We start from the raw sequence: 23485 nt of genomic DNA, 5'->3' as shown, positions 1-23485 counted from the left end.
GTGCGGTAATATTACACGTGTGATATGAATAGGTACCGTAAAATGAGGTAACATTGATAGTTTTCTTTAAGTATTTATTATTTTATTATTTATATTTTTTTTTTTCCTTGATTTGTTTTCCGTCGATCTTGTTTTCCGTGCTGAGCACCAATGCTACCGACGCCAGGAAGGCAGCTCCCACACCTGGACCCTACTTATCGACCCATCAACTCATGAACCGGGGACCAACGGCTTTACTTCCCTTCCGAAGGAAGGCGTGATCAGAGATGTTATGCCTCAGAACATCCCGGCGGCGCCGACTGGGATTGAACCCAGGCCTGCTGGGGTGAGAGGTAATCACGCTTACCACTACACCACCGGCGCCGCTAAATTATTTATATTGTTGAATATATTTTTTTTTTTTTTTTTTTTAAACAAGTACTAAGGATACTAAAGTTAATTCGTTAGTACTATGTTTAATAGAAATTAAAGCATTTGCACATTTTTTTTTAGTTTTGTGACCGATCATCAGTATTTTGATTTAGGATTACTTTGATAATACTCGATGAATGTAGAAAAAATGCGTGAAACTCAAACAATTTAGTGCTTGAAACATGAAACTTTGAATGAGTATATATAATAATATATATATATATAAACATCATAAGCAATAAGAATTAAACATTGATTTTGTGATGGCTATATCTGAAATACATTTCATAAGAGATCAAACCATCATGTTTTTTCAAACAGGCGAAAAACACGAAAATTGTTTTTAATATGTTTTTTTTTTAAATATGTAACACATACTATATAAAAACTATATACGATATCAGCGGAAATACCCTAAGTTACAATATGGAACCAAAGTTTCTAATTCAGAAAAAGCGCAGAGAGTAAATTTAATCATTATATTATATTTTCAGTTACCCGCATTATCAAAGATACCCCGTTTTACGGTACCAATTTGCGCCACAGAAATATGTGACAGCCCCCTTGTGGTTTGAATGAGCGATCGAACGTGTACCAACAGTACCGCGAATGTAAAACTGGATTTAACCCTTAACGTCAATCAATAGCTGATCAATAATTCATTATTGTGAGTCGATGTTTTCAGTGGCATCGATGAAAAACTGGTTATACAATTGAAATTAAAATCATCAATCAAGATGGCCACTGGATTTTAACATTTCCGTTTTTCCAGGGTTTTGTTTCCGGTTGAATAGAAACCCAGCTAAATATGATACATTATTATTATCTTTTGCACCAAGGAATCCGGTCAGTAGTTGCAAGATTCAAATACCGGTCATGAAAACAGCAAAACTTAACAAAACATTGAGGTACTTAATTAGAAAATTCATTAGGCATCCTCTTGGATCCCCATATAAATTGTACATGTAACAGTAGGGTATTAGTTGTTGAACAAACTTACGTTGAGTTTAGCTGCTAATACCTGCTAACCTGCATGATACACCCCCTTAAAGATAGTGTTAAAACATTATAAATACGGATGTAAATACTTTAAACGAAAAGATAGCGATTTGCTTTACAGAGCAAAAATATGCATTTTCAGAGTACTTACAACTTTGAAAAAAAAATGTAAAATAAAAAAAAGGCATAAAAAATGGTTTTAAGGGTGCACTACAGTTTGTACTCCATTTTTACCCAATAACTTCATTCACTTGAGAGATAGAACATTATTTTCTTGGATAAAGTTTCTTAAAATGACTTCATTTACAATGTTTCCATAGATGTTCATCGATTTTAACAAGACATAAAAAAGTTATTTTTTTATCTTAGTGTATACCGCCCTTAATCAATTTTTTTCCACTCAAATAAAGTTTTCAAAAATTGAAGAAAATGCTACACTCAATAGTTTCGTCGCAAATAGCTGTGTCCCACTTTTTTTAATTTAGTCACACTGTGCGTTCACGCACGGGCTAACAGACACTTGAAATTCGTTAGGGGATGATCCATTAATTATGTTACACTCCAAAAAAGAGGGAAGGTTTTGAAATCTACGACAAACAATGTAGAAGATATAAAAAAACACCTAATTTAAATATGTTTTTTACTCCATAATAGATTACGCTAGCTATCGTGTAATTAATAACCATTCAACATCGAAGTTATTTAAGTTTTAATATGTATCGTAAGACGGGAGTGACATTGGGCCAACACTGAAAAATGTTTATTGATGCAAATATCTTGAATATACAGATAATGATGACTCGTAAGTAATAGCGAAGATTTTCAAAATAAACGCAATTCAAACGGCTGAAGCGCTACTCCTTGCGTGTGATGGTAAATGATAAAAACAAACACTGGTTGACACTAATCACATACAAAAAAAATCAGCGTAATAGGTTGAAGGACAGCCGAGAAACAGCGGTGGGTGGATGGTACCACTTACCGGATAAATGTAGGAATTACTGCATTGCATTGCATTACTGCGGATTGCATTGTGACATTAAAAAAGTTGTTCGAAGGGACAGAATCAGCGAATGAATGACATTTCTTATGAAAAAATTCTAAACTTTGTAAAGGAGAATCTCGAAATAGTTTTAAAGCCATAATAAACTATCAAACATTCATACAGCAAGAGTTTTTAATCAAAATAAACCGAATAGATTATTCAAATCAAACCTATCGAAACGTTCAGTAATGTTGACAGCTCATCAAAAAAAAAATATTTACGGATCGTTCGGTAGTCTTTTTGATTACCGAACGTTCAGCTGTTGAAAATTCGGTAAAAAATTGCCGAATACGGTAAAAATTTCTAAGTGTGTACGATACTTAGTTTGACCGCCAATGGATATGGCTTTGAATTCTCATGTGATTTGATGTATCGCTTGAAGGATTTTGATTTAAATAGGATTTACCACTTCCCCGGAGATACCCGGAACATGTTCGGGTGTGGCCTACATGGTGCTGGTCACTCATGACTCTTATTGATCTTATTTTTGAATTCTCATGTGAATTGATTTATCTCATGGTGGGTTTGGCACGTTTATGAAAAGCTCTGGTCTGATGGAGACCCATACTCACCGGAATATGTTCCGGCCTTTTCTCTGGAACCAGCGGAACAAATCCAGAAACATTCAATAACGTTCTATGGAACCATGGTATATATCTACTGTTCAATACTGTGCTTAACTAATGCAGCATTCATGGAATTGTGACTGACTTGCGGTTATTTTTCTCATTGACGTTAAGTGTAATCGCAAGTCAGTCCCACTCAGATTTTGGCCATAAAATAAAAATTTCACGATGTTTTTCCAATATATTTGGGTAAACATATATGCGTTCTATCACATTGTACGTTTATTTTTAAAATTATCCCTCCAAAATAAGTGTCAAATCAGAAAACTTGTAAAATCTTTGAACACCGTTTTTTTCATTTCCAGTTTTTTACAGATGGGACTGACCTACGATTATGGGCAGTGGAGTTCTAGCTACTTCATTAAATGCAAATCAAGCATTTCCGATCAAAGTATGCCATAAAAAACTAATATCTGTGTGTTTTTTCACTGAAAATCACTATTTTCTATTTACGCTCATGTAGTATTGCACAACTTTCCCTCCAATATTTTTACATGAAAATGTTTTTGAAACATGTAGAATATTCTAGAAATTTGTGTGTTTTAGTAATTGAAAAACTCTCTCCAGCATAGTATGCTGTAAAAAATTAATAAAAAAGTTATGAAAAAACGATTTTAGAGGGGTTTCTATGAAAAATGCTTCATATCTCAGCGAAAATGACAAATTATCAAGTTGATGTCTTCAGCAAGGTTTGTGGAAATGATTAGGCAATTTTCAAACAGAAGTTGAAGAAGAGTGGAAAGGTGACTCGGGGGATGCGACAGAGATGAAGAGATGGTGAAAAAAAAACGGCCGCTCCGGTTAGCGAACAGAGTGTCCAAAATATGATGAGTGGTATTCGAAGAAAAGTTCGAGATTTCATCAAAACCAAATTGGAATTTTGCTATTTTTTTTTAAAGTGCAATAAATGACCTTCATTTTGAGTAAAACGGGGTATCTTTGATAATCCGGGTAACTTTGAAAGTGTAATATAATGATTAAATTTACTCACTGCACTTTTTCCAAATTGGAAACATTGGTTCCATTGTAGCTTAGGGTATTACCTTTTATATCGTATAGAGTTTTTATATAGTTTGTGTTACATATTTTCCAAGCATATTAAAAAACAATTATCTTGTTTTTCGCCTGTTTGAAAAAGCACTTAAGGAATCACTTGTCTTTCCAATATAGACATCACAAATTCAATGTTGTCTTCTCATTGCTTATGATGTTTTCTGATTAAATACTCATTCATATTTCTTTCTTCATATTACTTTACTTCATATTTCTTGAACTAAATTGTTTGAGATTCACGCATGTTTTCTATATTCATCGAGCATTATCAAAGTAACCTCAAATCAAAATATTGATGTTTGGTCACAAGACTAAAAAAATAGTGTAAATGCAATAATTTTCGTTAAACATATTACTAACGAATGAACTCTGAGAACCTCAGTACTTTTTTAAAAAAAAAGTAAAATTTGAACAACATTCATTGCCCTAAAAAATGTTTAGAATATAATTTAAAGGCTATCAATGTTACCCCGTTTTAAGGTACTCAACATTTTTATTTTATTAAGATGGTTCCGAAATACATCCGTTTTTTTTGCGTGCAAATTCTAAATGACTCAAGCTTTAATTAACCGAGAAAAGTGTTCTGTTTGAAATCTGAATAGTAAAAAGTTTTCACTGAACTATGGCTCAACTTTGTGTAAGAATTTTTATCATCATGTTCATGATTACCGTTTAAGATTAGGGGAAATCCGGGTAAAACCAACACTGAGGGGTAATAGCGAAACCTCCCTTTGAATTTTTAGATTAGCTGCTTTTAACAAAGTGGTGTTTAGTAACCCCTATGCTTGTGATTTCTTCCGAACCACCCTATAGCTGCTGTTATCCTGTATCTTTCAAAATAAATAACAAATCAATTCAAGCTGAACAATGCATTAGATCCTAAGTAACATTGATCAATTCTATTCATCGACATTCTCTTTCGTTTAAAACTTGGATACAGAACCGTTTATTGTCATGTGTGTCCTATTAGAAGCTATAGCTAATAGCTTCTTTAAACGATCTGTGTGCTGAAAATAGCTCGGAATGACTTAACATGGCCGTGAGAATGCAAAGAGAAAGTCGGTCAGCATTGATCCAACCGTTGCTGTAAGATTTCGCTCTCGGGTTTTAACTGTTTCAGACTTTAATATTTTATAACCTTCGGTAATTGATGCGTGCCTAGATCATCATAAAACATTCTTTTGTGTATTCCGTACGAAGGTTGGTGATTTTTTAGTTTATTGACTCTCAAACAGTTTGCTAAAAGATGTTTAGTTCATTCGGTGTAAAATCGACACTTTCAGTCAGGGTAAAATCGACATTTGAAATATTGTTCAGAAACAGGATATGTCATATGTTTAATGCAAAATTGATGTACAGAGTGATTCGGAATAACTGTCACTTTTAAAAATGACCGTAGCGATTGAACGCTTGTATGATTTTTTAAAATCAGTATATTCCAGATATACTACACATATAACCTTCAACTTAGCATACTTTAATTCAAATCTCTCTCCCTTTACCCCTCCCTAAAAACACGAGACATCGACAAAATAAAGTAGATTTCTCGTTTTTTTTTTATCGAAAAATGTTCATTTGATATTTATATGGTGTCGATTTTACCCCAACTGGTGTTAATTTTACCCTGATAAGATTGTGTCGATCTCACCCACGCTCCCGATTGTTTCTTATTTTTTAAAAATCAAGTTTTATCAAAATATGTAATAGTAAGATCTGGTGGAATGGTGCATCTAGAGTCAAAGTAAGATTCTGTGACGTTAATAGGTCGATAAATTATGTACAAGCATTGCATACCTGTGGAAATCGTTAGGGTGTCGGTTTTAAACGGATTTCCCCTAAATATAAAAAAAATATCTAAACTTCTCAGAAAAGGAAAAACATACCACAAATGTAGTGTCTAGTCCAGGCCTGCTCAACCTTTCAACACTTACTTAAAAAAAAAGAAGCTGTATCTAAGTTCGATGCCCATGTTTCAAACTGCATTTTGTTTATTTCTCATTCATAATGAAGAATAACATTGGGCTCGAATGATATCATTGCTGAGAGCTAGAGCGCTGGTCTAGTCCCTTAAACTGTAGTTTTGAGTAATAAAGCTTAGAACCAATTAGCTCAAATCCCTTGACGTGTGACTGTTCTTGGGTTCTTTCTAAACAGTATTATCTCTCTGCACAATAGAAGTTTTAATTTATGTATGAATATGAAGCGAACGATTTGCACATTCGAAACGTTAAAGCCCAGTAAATTTATTAGTTTAAATTGTCATCGCCCTCCCGAGACTGAATCGTACAGCCCTCTGCCGAATTATATCTTACAGCATATACCTACTAATAGCAATAGTCCAGCCTTTATCATTCTCGTTTTCATTTCTTCCCTTTCCCAACAGTGGCTGCCTGGCAGGAGCTGGGTCTGATAACACAAGTGTTTCCTCTACACGAAACAAGCGCCTTACAACAGTTGCAGTCCAGTTGGGTCCGGAAGTTTTTTGCACCACAGCCGTTAGGTAATTACTGCAAAAGTGTCATACCGTCTTCTTTGCATGGCATCAACCTATATCATTTTCCCGAAGTCGGGAAGAAAAATTGCGTAATCTAATTTGTACTTTTTCTTCTTTCACTATTTTGCTTCCCAACGGCAGATGATATTGCGGCATACTTTGGAGTGAAAGTTGCTTTATATTTTGCCTGGTTGGGCCATTACACGTGCGCTCTGTGTGTTCCCGCTGTCCTGGGGACGATTCTATATGTTGGCCTGTGGGGACGCGGCCAGGTAGGTGTCGGCTAATAGCCTAAACAACTCGGAACAATCTCGGTGACGTAGGTTTAATTTTATTTCAGACGGCACAGGATATTGGTCATGTTATTTTCTCCTTGTTCAACGTGGCGTGGGCGTCTCTGTATCTGGAGGCCTGGAGACGCTATTCAGTCGAACTGGCCTTCCGATGGGGTACGCTTTCAACGCCACCGGAGCTACTGGAGCCACCAAGACCACTGTATAAAGTAAGCTTGCTATCCACATTGCACCAATTACTAATTCATACCACTAACGAACTGTCGCGCCGCTTCTCTCTGTTTGTGTTTCTACTTTGTTCCATTACGAAAAGGGTCCGTTGGAAGTAAGCACAGTAACAGGGCGACTAGAGCCTCGGGAAGCTCCAGCCTGGCAGCGACGTGCGTTTCGGTACCTAGTTAGTTTTCCAATTATTGGACTCTGCTTAGTGCTAGTATTTGTAGTGATGTTCCTAATGTTACGACTTCAGGTATTTATGCTCAGTCTACTATAAAGTTAATATTAACATAAACAGTGTCACGAATGACCATTTCACACGCGTAGTTGACTCATTTCCACCTACAGATGTAAACAGCAACAAACGCTATCACTGCTTGTTCTAATTTGTATCTTTACTTAGTCGAACTGTTAACATATTACTTTCGGAACCTATTGCCTAATATTGACACTAGATTTACCTGTAGGGACGATGCATAAATGTCGTAGCATTTTGGGGTGACCAGCCATGTGAAAAAATACGCTAAAAGAGGAGGGGGCCAAAGTTGGTGCTTTATGAAATGCAAACAAACGTTAAACGTCAATCGTTTGTTTACGTTTGATGAAACACCAATTTTGGACCCCCTACTCCTTGTAGCGTATTTTTCTACATGACTGGTCACTAGACTGATGCAAACTTTGACATTTTCGCTCCACACAGTACTCAAACGGTTTCCAATCGTGTCCTGATTAACCACCCAAAATTTGAACTAATTTGGTAAGAAACTGACATGGCACAAACCAAAAACCAAAAATGATAGCTATGCTTGTAGGAAATTTTCTCAGCTATAACTTTGTTCAAGGCCACTTTTCTAGGATGTTAGCATAAAAAGTTATTAATGATTCAAGCCACTGATGTCTTATGATTATGCTCAATCACCTGTTCAGCAGGCAACATTGGTGTTTCTGGCGCGTAGAATAGAAAACTATGTCATACTGCAGAATTCAGTATTGCCCACAAAACTACTTGATCATGCCATAATATTATCAATCTCTTAAACAATTGATAACTATTAAATTTGACGTTTGGCTGAAAAACTATATTCTGCAATGATGTAGCTAAGAAAATTTTCGATAAGAATAACTATAAAAAATTTTAACAGTACAATATGGACAATAATTAACAAAAAGTTTGGATTTTCCACATTAATGTCCATATAAACATCAAATGGTTTGTCCCAAGTCAGTTTCGTACCATATGAGTTCAAATTTTAGGAGGCTTATCAGGACCCGTTTTGGAACCGTTTGAGCACTGTGGAGCGAAAATACCAAATTTTGCATCAGTCTACTGGTCACCCTAAAATGGTACGTTACATGCTTTGTTGTTGTTGGTTTCGCTGTAATAATTTGTGGTGCTTACTTGTGTTTTGTTATTTATTGTTAAATATTATTTATGTTTCTACTATATTTAATTTTCTTATCAGTGCTTTGATTTCATTTATATTTTTTGTCATTTTGTTATTAATTCTTTTGATTATTCGATTTTTGTATCATATTGTAATTCAATTCGATTAACTTGTTTGTACAAAATTCACAATAATTTTTTAAAAGCTATTCCTAATCCCTGTATACATTTTTAAAGCCACCAGGTTTATTATCTCCCAAACTCCAAACACACGCACATTCGCAAACACACTGATCACATTTTTGTTTCTTTGATTTTCTCTAACACCGACACAACTTGCAGGATTGGCTCGATCAGCACTTACCAAATTCCAACGATGGCCTCTGGGATTGCATGTGCATGGCGTCGAAGGTCTGGTCAGCTTTAATTTTAAGTCTTACTAGCTATTCAAACCTGCTGCAGCCGTGTGCGAACCTGGCGGTTTCGATTTGATTAAATACATCCACCACACGTTTACGCGTAGTAATTATTATGCTTCGGTTGCGCTTCCACTGCCTTCCACCGATTCATCTTCATCATGACACAGTGCAAATTGGCGGAACAGAAAAACCTCTCTACCATCCTAGCGGTCCCTTATCCAATGCGAAACCGTTTAGCTCCTGAATTTTAATGATGAAGTGTCGACATCCGGTGGACTGTGTGACTATCATATAACATTAATTTGTCATGTTTTGCTAATATGTACGTACACAATTGCTCCTGCACCATCGTGTCCTTCTTGTTCCCTATGGCATGATGTAGAAAGGCTGAGATTTTTTTTAGCTGTGAAGTTCTTATATCCATCTCGTGGATCACCCACTAGTAGTAAAATTGGATTCTATGGTATACCCTGCAGTGTGCGTCCGACCATAGGGCCGAATGGTCATCAGACCGAATAGTTTCCACCTTAACCAGACACCCTGTGACTGGACTACGACCAGTAATTTGATCTATTGTAGTATATCCCGTGTCCTTAGTTTAGTGCATGTCGTATTCCTCCATCACTATTCAGAAATGATGAAGTATTCGGTTTTGATACAGTATTAATTCTTGCCTTCATCGCAAGGAATCGATTCTAATTGAAAGGTCCCGCTTATACTCTTCGAAGACTGAGAGTACCTTCAAAAGGCACGCCCCTTTGTCAGTCAAAATTGGATTGCTTAACAACAAAATTAAGCAATGGCACCGATAATGACCATGCATCAGAACCCTAGTCTTAACCACTTCAAACTATAGAACAACGAATAGAAGATTATCATATTCAGGTCAAAAAAAGTGAACAACAACCTAAAGAAATTAATCAGGGACTTAGTCGTTCAGTTTTTTCCCGAAAATTATTGTTTAACAAGCTACAATTAAATAAAAATGATTTTTCCCCATACAGTTTTACCTGCTTTACTACCTGTCCCCAGAGAGCCAAAAAATTCAAATTTGAGAGAGAAATTCTCTCTCACGAGCTAAATCTCTCAACATGCCATGTATTTTGTTGACACTCGATTTGTGATTACCCTTTCACAGATTACAAAATAGAGTACCTGACACTACAAAACATGTCTGGTAACTCTATATATGCATTTACTTTAACATTTGAAGTCCCTCCTTTTTTACATATTCTGCGCAAAAGATACTTTATGCCCCGCCCCATACATAAAAATCGGCGGGAAATTCTGTGAGGGGTGAGCTATTTTGTGTGCAGAATGTGTAAAAAAGGAGGGACTTCGAATAATAATCTAAATGCATATATAGAGGTACCAGACATGTTTTGCACTGCAGTGTCCTCTGTGAACAATTATAGGAAAACAGATTGTGTCTAGTTTCCGATAGATGTCACCGCAAACGACAGCTGTGACATCTGATGGAACATGAATGCAGAAGCTTGACAAAATGATTAATTGAAACTCGTATAACGAATTTAGAATCAAGAAGCAGTTTTAGATTTTAGACAATATCTCAACAATTTGTGACTCTTCATCAAATCCAACGGTACGTATGGAAAGGTGAATAAATTTGCAAGTCATCTTTGACATAAATATTCCGTTTTTTGTTTAAACTCGTTCAGAAAAGAGAGGTAAAGCGCGGGTTGTGCTTATTAGGACGGAAATTAAATCAAAAACCCTAGATATTTTTCCAAAACATGGATTTTTTTTGAAGAGCTTGAAATTTTTTCGGAATAGAAAAAAAGATTTGGCGGTTTGGCATCCATTTAAAATGCAATTTTTAATTATTTGTGAGACTTCCGATTTTTACTGTTTTGATGATTTCATGAATAAAATATATCATCACTATTATTATTCCTTCTTATAAAAGCTGCAAGTTCTTTTCTCACACTAATATACGTGTCTTTGATTTTTTATATCCACTGAACTTTCGAAGACTCAGGTTTGGAAATTTTATAAGCAATCAAAATGTAACATTTGTAGGTATTTTTCCTTCTTTTAATAAAGATCAATTCTTTTGAGTTTTATTGTTTTCGTGATGACTGGAACCATGAATAAAATAAACAATCATGCTTTTTCGTGCTTTTAAAAGCTACTCGTACTTCTCTCACACTAATCTATTTGACCAATTCCAGGCCAAAAAAGAAACATTTTTTTTAGTCGATCTTCTCCAATTTTCATGAACCTTTGCATAATTGTGTGAAATGGGTAACAATTCACATTTTTGAAAAAATCGCATTTTTTCTCAATATGGCATCTTTGACATTTTTAAATAGATTGTTGCACGAAGTGTCACTTCTGATCGGAATGACGTCTGAAACAAAGCTGTTTAGAAATATAAAATCTTTCTGGGAAAAATATACATGGTATTTTTTTTAGTAATTTTGAGTAAAAAAAAACACAAAGTTTAATAACTGTACTATTTCACAAAGTTTATCTTCAATAATTATTTTATTTTAAATAAAGCTCTAGAGAAATCCAAACTTTGGAATATTTAAAACCATGGGCACTTGAAAATTGACAGAAATCGTACACCCAACCGGGGGATGTAAGATTCGCTTACAATGTGGGATTCATCATCAGAGGATGTTAGTGAAGACCGCATGAACCGAGGATGCGATATACCTAGCTGCGGTCCAATGCAAGAAAATTTGAGACCGAAAAATGAAGAGTGTATTAGTGAGGTAAATTAGTTATGTGGAAAAAATAGAATTCAGATTGCCGTGACTGGACTCGAACCACGAACGTTGCGATTATCAGACCTGTGCTTTCTACACTGCTCTCTTCATGCTCCTAAATATGGATAGTCTAAAAGCAAACATGAAGCGCTCATTTTCTCGCATACTTGACTTCGTGTTTTTTTTTTCTGCTGGGGAGATTCGAGGCAAGTGTGTGCGTCGTTCGACAATGTTCTACAATGTGCGTCGTTCTACAAGCTTACTGCACGGCGAATGAGAACGACTCAAAATTGAGTTTAGCTCACTCATAATCGCCAAAATTGCAGGAACTCAGTGATGAGTAAAATTTGTCTCATGGTTTCCTGTGGAAAACCTAAAAAATCTGCCGGAAAATGAGGAAATTGACGAAAATTTTATTCAGTCTCGGAGTAGTACTAATAGACTGAGTGAATCCAATCTTTACTTTTCTCAAATTCGGGAATTTTTCCCTGGAAAATCCTGGAAAAAACTGGGAAAACATGAGGCAAATTAACTCATCGCTGAGTTCCTGCACTTTTGGCGATTATGAGTGAACTAAACTCAAATTTGAGTCGTTCTCATTCGCCGTGTGGTATAGTCGAAAGCGTAGATACACGGTAAGAAAAAAGTACCCAACGGCCAGTTCATTTTTACCTACTTTTGACTAGCTTGTCTCCTTTTCTCCTTCGAATGTTGTCAAAAACGGAGGGGCAAAACCACCCAACAGGGGTAGTAAAGTGTGGGAACCCAACGTTGAGTATAATCATATTTACCTACTGTTGGGTACTTACTTTTGGTTAAAAAGCCAGTGGAAAATTCCATACGAACTGCACACAAGTAAATGAAAATTACTTTGACCCGCTTTACCTACTTTTGGTTTCCTGCACTATAGTGCCGAGATGAGTGAAAAGAACTTAATTTTGGGTACTTTTTTCTAACCGTGTATCATCCTCTGTTCATGAACATCGCAACGAATGTCGATAACTAGAGGCGCTACAGTAATTAAAAAGAAGCGGCAAAATACTAACTGGAACAAACTTTAGTCCTGATTGCGTTTTCGTATCAATTTACGCTCCATTACGGGGATTACAATGGCGAATATTCGAATAGTTCTTTTTACCGGTTACCGATACGGTTAGATGTAATTAGATGGTAATGGATCACATCTTTCAAACAGTTCAACTTGGGAGAATGTGCTTATGTCTATTTTTTAATCATTAAGTTCAATAAAATTTAAATTAAACTACCCCACAAAAAACAGGCAGATGTGCCAATACATAAGCTGAAATGCTCAATAAAAAAATGTGGGCGCACGAAAAAAAGTAAAATTGCACCAGTGAATTTAAAAATATTCTCCTTAAAATAAGAGAAATGATCAATAAGAAAGATAAAATGTTCTCTAAGAAAAATATGAAATATTCCCTAGAAAATACTGAAATGTACCATAAAAAATATGATATGTGCCAATACAAAATTTGAATTGTTCTTTAAACTTGGGCGATTTATATGGAACATTTCATATTTTTTAGGGAGCATTTAATCTTTTTTTACTGTACTGCCCGTATTTTTTTTTAACTTTGAGGAACGGAGGACAGTTAGGCTTCCAAGAGAAGCTTATAATAACGGGTGTTCAATAAAAATGAGAATTTTTTCAGTCATATAGCTAGTTAAAAAAAAATTCAACGAATTCAGTATTTTTTATTAAAAACATAAGGTTTATTCTTCAAAAAACGTCAATGAATATTGGAGAAGGGGCCCTGGTCAGCCGTACAACGCAACTTAGTCGCGATGATCTCACAAGAGCGCTGGACAGCACTGAAATCATTCTCATTTTTTATTGAACACCCGTTAGAAAAAATGTTTCCTAAAAATGAATAACTAAAAAATTTGAATTGAGCCAATCACAAAATTGAAATATGCCAATAATGTTCCATTGAAATCACCGAAGTTTATAGAATATGTTTCTTATGCGTAGATTTCCTGTGTAATTTTTTAGTCACAGTGACGGGCTTGCGTCCAATAGAAGCTTCTAAAAGATGAAATGTTGCCTAAAAAAGATTGAATGTTCCTTAAAATATATGAAATGAGTTTATTGGCATAGAACAAATGTTTCATAAAAATCCCCAGAGTTTATGGAACATTTCCGTCTTTTTATTGGTGCATTTTATATTTTATTGGTACATTTACTATTTTTAAAGGAACAATTCTTCTTTATAAGGGAACGTTTCATCTATTTCTTGAAGCTTAGATTTACTGTCCTGCCCGTTTTTTTTTAGCAACGACGAGCAAGTTTCCAATAGAGGCTTCTTATACATTAAATGTTCCCTAAAAAGGATTAAATCACAGACAAACAGACGTAACTCTTCATTCTGGATATTCGTTCATCCATTTAACGATTGATTTGAATATTATTATTTCCGCCATCTACTAACCGCATCGGATCACTTTGACGTTTCTATGTATTCTGTTTATATTGCATGCAACATTATTTGCGACTTAGCGACCAAGCTTGTTTTCCGCGAGGAGCTCCTATTTTATATGGTACAAAACATACAAAAATTCATAAAGATGGCGGTTCCAAAAAATTAGGACGTGTTAGGATATAAGTATGGTTTAGACTTTTACTCAGGAAAGACCAATAATATTTTTAAATTGAATAAAATAACGATAAAGTATGATTAAAATCATCGAATTAAGAGTGCTTTCATTCTTTTGGGTTGTTAAAATAATTACTTTATGGAAATCTCAACATACCAGCACATACTATGGTTTTTACAGTGAAAAAAAAATCACCCAAACGAGGGGTAAGACAACGAGATATTGTTTTCAAATGTTCTAGAAAAATGTTTCGCAAGTAAATAAATACAAAAAAAGTATTTGACGGCAGTGTCGTAACATGCTTTAGTTAGGCAGTATACGACCGACATTGGGACAACATACCAAACTTCATCAAGAGGGTGGTACCACAAAATTAGGACGTGTTAGGGTATAAGATTGTTGGAGACTTTTTCTCAGAGGACCACGAGAAAGTCAAATAAAGTGAATTTTCTCAGTCCTAGAAAGTCTTGTTGAACAGTGTTATTGATTGTTTAGGGTGCATTTTATTGTTTTTATTGGTGCAAACTAGGGGCTACCGTTTTAAAAGACGCTCAAACGTTGCCGGGGAACAATATTTTGAGATATTTTTGTATAGAACCTTGATAAAATGAGCTCTTATTTATGCTCTCTCAACCCTCTCCCTCTGCAATTTATTGCCTCATTTTTCTAAAATCTCTGTAGACGGTGGTCCTAAAATTGCTCGACTATGTTATTAATTGAATGATACTATGTATTAGCACCCAGTAAACATTTTGGATTTAAAGTGCTCTTGTGGCCCAACAGGTAGAATTCTTTAAAAGCTCGATAAAACCTCCAGTATTGACTGGCCCAAATGTATATGGGAGATTTTATTTCCAACTTTTTCTACGGAGTATCCCGTAGAATTTTGTTTTTAGGATTGAAACCACTTTTCGAAAGCATCAGCTCATTTGGTTGTAATACGAGCTGGCGGTTTTGGTTAAATGTTCATATCAAGAGCCACATGTACCTTTGTAGGCCTTTTTCTCGCCAACCGAGGGTCACTCACGCAAATCAACAACATCATCGGGAAGGGGAAAATTTCTCCTACTCGGTGATGTTGATGGTTTGCGTTGGTGTCATATGGATGGCGAGAAAAGGGCCTACAAAGGTTTGTTTACAAAAAGCTTGACACCCCTTCACTTTTTCGATTATAGAATTTAGCATTTATTTAGCTCAGACAAGCTTAAACAATAAGAAACAACTGTGCTGAAGACTGCTTTACAATTAAAGTTAGTTTTAATGAGATATTTGCATGCAATTGTATGAGAATTTGCAAATATCTCAATAACACTAACTTGAATCGTGATTATTTATTTAGCCTACTATAAGCATCAAATATGCCAATATTTTTAAACTATTGGAACATGTTGATGTCCCTTGTGACGTTGTTTGCTGGATTTATCATTTTAATTTAGAGTGATTAACATTGAAATGGCAAATCAAATTGATCACTCAATCATAAGAAAGCAAAATTAAATCTACAGCCGTGTGACCAAAGGGCATGTGTTGAAAGATTATTAGAAAACTAATCCAATGATGGAATAACACGTGTTGCACCACAGTCCACCGGGTATAATAATGGAGCAATGTTTTGGCAACACACAGGTCATCATCATCGGACCTCCCAACAATCAACATAATGCATTCAAAATTTAGTGCTGCACATTTCATTTGCTATACAGTCATAAACCTCATCCCCCCATCTAACAACGCAACGAGTGGCCATCGTCATTGAATCTAAAATTCAATCGATATATTGAAAGCGCAAATCGCAATCACAGAACCAACTGTGGAAGTACAATTTGCTCTCTTTTCTGTCCTCTCCACTGCCATCCGCTTCCGGTGGATTCGCCCTCGGCAGGACTGGTGGGACGAGAAACTCCCCGAGCAGGGCATATTCAGTTGTTTGAGTGTGATACCAAAGGTCCTCCTGGCCGGCGCCATTACGCTGATGGACGAAGCGTACTACAAACTAGCCGTCTGGCTGAACGACAGAGGTGAGGCTTGATTCTTTTTATGGTTTGGTTCCATTTGGTTCATTTCACTCGTGGTTTAAAAAAAAAACGATGTAACATAGTGGCATTCTCTTGCAAACGATTAGAACTATTCCCACCGATGGTGAAATTCAGTGCATCCAATCAAGTGCTTTCTAGTCATTAACGGTTCCTTTTTTCTTTTCCAATAGAGAGTTATCGGCTTCAATCCAAGTACGAGAACCACCTAATCGCCAAAGTGGCACTGTTTCAGTTCGTCAACAGCTTTCTGTCGTTGTTCTACATTGCGTTCTATCTGCGCGATCAAGATAAGCTAAAGGAGGTAATTGAGATCACTCCAGTTTAAGTGGTTGTGAGTTTAATATTGGTTTTACACCTTCTTTCAAGCAACTGGCTGGTTTGCTCATATCGAGACAAATTATCGGTAATCTACGTGAGTCAGCTTGGCCATATCTGGTGGAACAGTGGAAGCTGGCCAAGTTGAGTTTTAAAATGTGGGGTGCCCTCAGTCCTACTCAAGAAGTTCCGCCATCCAGTGAGAGTAAGCAGTTGGGAGATAGCAAGAGTTCTTCGGATTGCACTACATCGACACCAAAACGATCAATCAATCAGGCAGAAATCGAGAGCTCTCTGTACAAGTATGATGGAACATTTTCCGATCACCTGGAAATGTTAGTTCAGATGGGATATGTTGTATTGTTCTCTTCAGCGTTTCCCCTAGCTGGACTGTGCGCTTTGGCCAACAATTTGTTGGAAATCAGATCCGATGCCTTCAAGCTAGCTCATGTACATCAGAGGCCATTTGGGCAACGAGTTGCTAATATCGGCACGTGGCAAAATGCCCTGGGAATGCTAGGTTTGGCAGCTGTGATAGTGAATTGTGCTCTTATTGGCCTATCCGGTCAAGTTTCGCGCCTTTGGCCTGGATTAACTTCAACACAAACCGTAATATTGATAGTTGCCCTTGAGCATGTAATGTTAGGACTACGGTCAGCCTTGACCTGGATACTACCAGAACTTCCATCCTGGCTAGCTGCCGAGATTGCTCGAGCAGAGCACTGTCGCCGGGAAATGCAATGTAAAGGGCCATCGCCGCGGCAGACGCCACCGTCTCCACCGTCGTCGACGTCGCTCTCCCATCACGACCAAGACTTCAACAGCAATCAGGATATCTTCGATAAAACCGAACAGTCCGTTGGCAGGTACTTGTATAGATTTTATGTGTTTAGCAATATCACCCAATAAACGTAGTGATTCTAAACGCTTCTTTCACAAACCAAGATTTCACGTCTCCTCTAGTCTCGATAATCAGGAAAACGATTTAGAACGGGTCACTCTAACGAACGTTGCGGCGAAACTGGACAACTTGACCAGTCAACAGAAACATCAACAACAGCATCAATCCCACCCACAAACACAGCACCAGCAACATCACCACAAAGAATTACTGAGCAGCAATGATAACATCGACATCTTTGCCACCGAAACCAGAGAGGTCACACCGGACTCACCGATTTCACAGGTATTTGATGAGTTTGTTCCCGCCCACCTGGCTTCCTTTTTCCTGGCAAGCATTTGATTTCCGATTTTCCTTGTTTTTTGGCCATTTTGCTCTTCACGGATTTTCCCTTCACTTTTAATGGTACCTTTTTCTCCACCACGGGATCGAAAAAAAAACGACAAAAACTTGCAAGCTGAGCTAAAGAAACCGAATTACGTTCGATGCCAATCTGTATACAACTGGTGATTAATTATGCAATCGGCACGGTCGTGATTGTGTTATGTTTCATTCTATTTGGTGCATGGGAGGAAAATGGGCTAAAATGCGTGAATAATAATTTTCTGCTCCATCTGTTTTGTTCTCATTTGTGAAGAATGAGTAATGAGGCAGAGCTTTCGGCAAATAACGAGTTCAGGCATTTTCGTTCTGTTTCATAAAATTGGGATCGAGTTTAGTCTCGCTCTTTTAGGTTTTAGGCAAATGTTTCATGTCAGCAATTTTTTATATGTTAAAGGTAAGAATTCAGTCTTTTGGTCTTATAGATTATGTATCAAGTAATGAGCGCTACTTATTATTAGTAGTAGAAGTTATTGTTACTATTTCTATAACGGTAAATCATGGTCTACAAGAATATAATAAAACCGAGATTATTACTTTGGCATAAGACGTAAGAACTCATTCGGACTCGTCCAGAAAGGCATTTGCGAACCGTTTAAAACTGAACGATTTTCATTATATTGAAGCAAATTTAAATCTCTTTAAAAAAAAATCATTTCAGAAATCTTAAGTAACAAACTAGTTTGTTGCTGGTGGCGTCAAAATGAGGGTTTATTGTGTTATAGGTAATTTAAGAAATGACATCCCTTTACTAATGGCAAAAATCAAGTAATAATCTTGGAATATTACTCAGAATTTCCTTAGTATACCCTTCTGAATAATCAAAGAAATCTCCTCAGTATTATCTGAGAGTTATCCTCAGAATCCCCATGTAAATTCCCTAGGAACTCTTGTAGTATACCCGAGCAAAGTCTGAGATCAAACTGAAATCTAAATTTGATGTTTTGATTTCGCTGATAATGATTACTCAGGTTGCTGTCGTTTTGGTCGTTTTAACGGTTAAAATATCAAAATTGAGAGCAAAAAAATCTTCCTGTGACATCACATTGAAAACTAATTCTGCTATCAGTGAGAGCAAACTGAAAACCAAATTTGATATCCATTTTTCCTGTTGATAGCAAAACAAGTATTCAATTTGATGTTATGCTAAGTCAATGAAAACAAACCCGCAACAACATATTTCTGGAGAGCAAATGTACAGCAAAATGAAAACAAAATAAGGTATCAAATTTGTCAATTGTCTAAACTGAAATCAAATTATGATTTCAGTTTGATGTTGATATCAAAACTTGATTTCAATTTGCTGTCATTTTGATGCTGTACTTTGCTCGGGTACCCCGTATCCTTAGTTTAGTGCATGTCGTATTACTCCATCACTATTAAGAAATGATGAAGTAGAGTAGAGTTGTCATTCTTGCATTTATCGTAAGGATCTGACTCTAATTGAAAGGTCCCGCTATTTATACCCTTTGGAGTGTTGAAATACCCTCCAAAGGCGCGCCCATTTGTCAGTCAAAATTAAATTCCTTAGCAACAAAATTAAGGAATGATACCGATAATGACCATGCATCAGAACCCTAGTCTTAACCACTTCAAACTAGAGATCAACGAATAGAAGATTAGGAATCACATAGATGAAGACTAACTAACTCATTTTTTCCTTGTTTCAAGATCATCCTCGGTGGACAAAGCCGTTGATCTTGTTGTCACTAACAACAAGGCATAAAAAGTAACATGGACTAAGATGTGTTCCTTTGATTACTGAAAAATCCTGTTCCCCTAGTTTGAAGTAGTCAGGACTAGGAATCGGTGGTAGATATTACAGCCCGCAACGTACCACGAAAGGGTGATCTACCCACGTTACGGGTCCTTCCTTAGTATCCCATATTCGATTATAACACTCCACAAAACTTGCATGAAATTTATTTATTTATTTATTTATTTATTTATGGGAACTCTCCCAAAAGTTATGGGATGTTCCATTGGAATATTTCTCGTAATTCCATAAAAAATATCCTCAGCATTGTATATTGACTTCGAATTACTTTGATAATATCCTCAGATTCAGATTCCGTTTGAATTGTAATCAGAATTCAAATGGAATTATTGTCAGGATGCTTTTGGTACTTTTTTCATAATTTTTCAGTGCACGGGGCAATAATACAGTGGGGGAAATTCGTTTAAACGCAATGTCATTTTTGCGTTTATTTTCAACACAAAAGATCGAGACAAAAAATCAAATATAGTTTGTCATAGCCCATCAGAAGTCTCGTATTTGAGAACACAATTTGATTGGAAGTTCATAATGACTTTTGAAAAAATCCCAAAAAAGGTGATTTTGGGGGGGAAATTCGTTTAAACGCACTTTTAGTTTTATTAATCAAATCGAGTTCACAGTTCAAAAATCAACAATAAACAATAGTTAATACTTCGTTTGCTTTCCGTTTTTTTGAATAGTTTCGAAAATTCTGTTCGGCATTGATTTCACCAGCTTCTGCAGAGTTGTATCAGGTATCAAGCTCCAGGCTTCTCTTACGGCTGACTCAAGTTCACGAACTGTTTTAAACTGCCTTCCGCCTTTGTAAACCTGTCGTGCCAGGATGCCCCACAAGTTCTCGATAGGATTTAGATCCGGACTACGAGCTGGCCAATCCAAAAGACTGATGTCTCGTTCAGAAAACCATTTCAAAGATTGCTTGCTGACATGAATTGCTGCATTATCCTGTTGAAATACGAAATTTTCCGGCATAACGTCTTCAGTAAACGGGATCAAAACATCTTCCAGAAGCTCCAAGTACTTTCCCGAATTCATCCTGGTTGAAATGGTGGCAATAGGGGTCTTTCCATGGATCGAAAAAGCGGCCCAACACATTAGAGTACCACCTCCAAAGTTCCTGCTCAACTTAACCTGCGGAGATTTCCTCAAATCGTGCCAATAATATGCGGTGCAGTCTGGGCCGTCCAAATTGAATTTCTTCTCGTCAGAAAAAATAACATTGTCCCATTCCGTAGTCCAAGACATGTATTTTTTAGCGAAATTCAATCTGGCGCTAATGTGGGCCGGTTGAAGATTGGGTTTTTTTGCTTTTTTGGTGTACTTTAAGTGGCCACTTCCATGTAGAATCTGCCGTACACGCCTCTTAGAAATGGAAAGCCCCATTTCTTGCTTGATTTGCGCAGCAGAGAAGTTTCCAGAGTCTCCCATTTGTATGATTTGGTTTCGGACACGGTTGGTGATCTTCGAATTTCCCTTTGTTTTCTTTTTTACGCCATACGTCTTGCCTTTTTTCAGCAGGTTCCTGATTGCTGCTTCCGATCTGTGGATCACACGTGCAATTTTGCGATTGCTCTCACCGCGACTTTTGAGTTCTCGAACCAGTATTTGCTCCGACTGGCTTAAATACTTTCCTTTACCCATTTTGCCGAAAACAAGCAACAACTACCGCGCAACGCAAATTTAAACTCGTGTTAATGGCGAACGAGGGCTATACAGTGTAAATATGACAGATGCGCAAGATAACAGGAGCATAGGTACGCTCAATGCGGCTTTACGTTAGTGTGCGTTTAAACGAATTTCCCCCCCAAAATCACCTTTTTTGGGATTTTTTCAAAAGTCATTATGAACTTCCAATCAAATTGTGTTCTCAAATACGAGACTTCTGATGGGCTATGACAAACTATATTTGATTTTTTGTCTCGATCTTTTGTGTTGAAAATAAACGCAAAAATGACATTGCGTTTAAACGAATTTCCCCCACTGTATTTAACTTATTTTACAAATCTTATGCCATGGCAATCTCATATTTATGGTACCAGTGCTTTCATCTTGTTTTCAATAATATCATGATTACCTGGGATTAATCGAACAATGTTAATATTATTGCTGTGTGCATCGAAGAATTTAACCACTTGTTTGATTTCCCTTGGAATACCGATCAATATGAATATCTTTGGAATTATCACTAGAATTATTTTCAGAATTCGCTTTGAAATTCCGTAAGAATTATCTAGGACTGTGGAGTTGGAGTAATTTTTTTTAAGTATCTGGAGTAAAAATTAAAGGTATTCTTATTAATGCAGCGGTAAAAAATCGAATGGAATGGAGAAGGGGAACAAAAGGTCAAATGTACAAAAGTTCGAATGGACAAAAAGTTGAATGGATAAATGGTCGAATGGACAAAATGTCGAATGATTCAAAGGATGAGATAGGAAGGATAGGATAGGGGACAAAAGGCCGAGTGAACACAAGGTTGAATGATGAGAAGGGGGAGAAAAGGTTGAATGGAAAAAAAATGATTCAAAGAGGGACATAAAGTGGAATGGTGGTACATTTAGATGGGAAACCCACTTGGTCAGATGCTAAATAATGATAATTATACTAGACAGATTTAAGAAACCATTACGTTGAATGTTAAATGACTAATCACAAAATCGATTTTTTTATGTTCTATGAAAGACCGAGCAGAGATAAAAAGGAGAAAAATAATGATTATGCAATCCAAGCTTAGCTCTGCAATAAACTTGTCAACCGATTGATTTAATACCAGCTAGAAAAAACTACAAGGGACAGTATCTGTTTATACTCTTTAGTATGATGGACTTGACAGCCCAAGTAACAATTCTGCAATGATTTGGCATCCACTCTGATTTATGATGGTTTTATAATGAGAATGAATGATCCATTTAGTTTAAATACAACATTTCACAGTGTAAAACGTTCCTGCTTAGTAGTTCATCTTTTCGCTGTTTTAAAAACCTTTTACAGTCTGGTGAGAAGTCAAAAACTGTCTTGTTTTAAAATTTAATTTAAAGTAGCTCTCAATCCCACCATAAAACTGTTCTATAAATCAATCATAAACTTCATTAGCGATTTTTTATGAATGTCTTGATAAAATACTCTATAAACGTGTTCTATCATTATAAAAGCAACCAAAAAACCATTATGTTGAATGAGAGTAAAAAGTATATATTGTTGCCTTTTAGGCTTTTTAAAGTGTACATATCATAAAATCCCCTCTGTTTAAAAATTGAATTTTAATGATGGATCCTCATAGTGATAGTGAAGCCAAATTTATGACAAGGATAAACGAAGCAGGATGAAAATTTCAAGCGATGCTAGCGACCGAAGGGAAGTCGATTTCAGTAAAATTTAGTTCTTTAGAAGGACCAGCATGTCCAGCTGAACGGGTAGCATTAACGACCAGGGATGGAAAATCATTTACATTCATTTCGTGCATTCATTTACATTCATTTGCCTTTAACTTTTTTCATCAACAGAATTCCGTAACATAATGTTTGAAGCTTTTGTAGGCTTTCATATTAACTACATCTTTTGTAAACAACTCAAATCTGTATCTCTTATGCATGATGAATCAGAGCGATAAGAACCCACCATTGTTTTTCAGTGAATGTAAATTGCATTCACTGAAAAACAATAATATGTTCTGCCAGCTCTATTTCATCATGCATAAGAGATTCAGATTTTAGTTATTAACAAAAGTTGAAGTTAATATCAAATGCTACAAAAGCTTTATACATCATTTAACGGTATTCTGTTGATG

The 23485-nt window shown here is 36.2% G+C and overlaps 1 protein-coding gene across 2 annotated transcripts in view; it reads left to right on the top strand.

Moving 5' to 3' along the window:
* Positions 1 to 23485, top strand: part of wwk (white walker) — a 76162-nt gene that overhangs the window by 31590 nt on the left and 21087 nt on the right. Inside the window, exons 6-14 of one of the 2 annotated variants that reach the window (XM_065228170.1) lie at positions 6518 to 6634; positions 6770 to 6900; positions 6969 to 7130; positions 7235 to 7390; positions 8864 to 8932; positions 16174 to 16309; positions 16498 to 16628; positions 16694 to 17508; positions 17606 to 17828. In XM_065228170.1, coding sequence (XP_065084242.1) covers positions 6518 to 6634; positions 6770 to 6900; positions 6969 to 7130; positions 7235 to 7390; positions 8864 to 8932; positions 16174 to 16309; positions 16498 to 16628; positions 16694 to 17508; positions 17606 to 17828 — 1940 coding nt within the window. Of the gene's footprint in view, positions 1 to 6517; positions 6635 to 6769; positions 6901 to 6968; positions 7131 to 7234; positions 7391 to 8863; positions 8933 to 16173; positions 16310 to 16497; positions 16629 to 16693; positions 17509 to 17587; positions 17829 to 23485 lie in introns of both variants that reach the window. The other variant, XM_065228171.1, reaches the window with a different exon arrangement.

The sequence above is a fragment of the Ochlerotatus camptorhynchus genome, unplaced genomic scaffold, assembly GCF_037179485.1.
Source record: "Ochlerotatus camptorhynchus isolate MF236.1 unplaced genomic scaffold, CSIRO-AGI_Acam_v1.1 ptg000284l, whole genome shotgun sequence".
Taxonomy (NCBI): domain Eukaryota; kingdom Metazoa; phylum Arthropoda; class Insecta; order Diptera; family Culicidae; genus Ochlerotatus; species Ochlerotatus camptorhynchus.
Note: the sequence above shows the minus strand (reverse complement) of the source record. Positions and strands in the feature narration are given on the sequence as shown.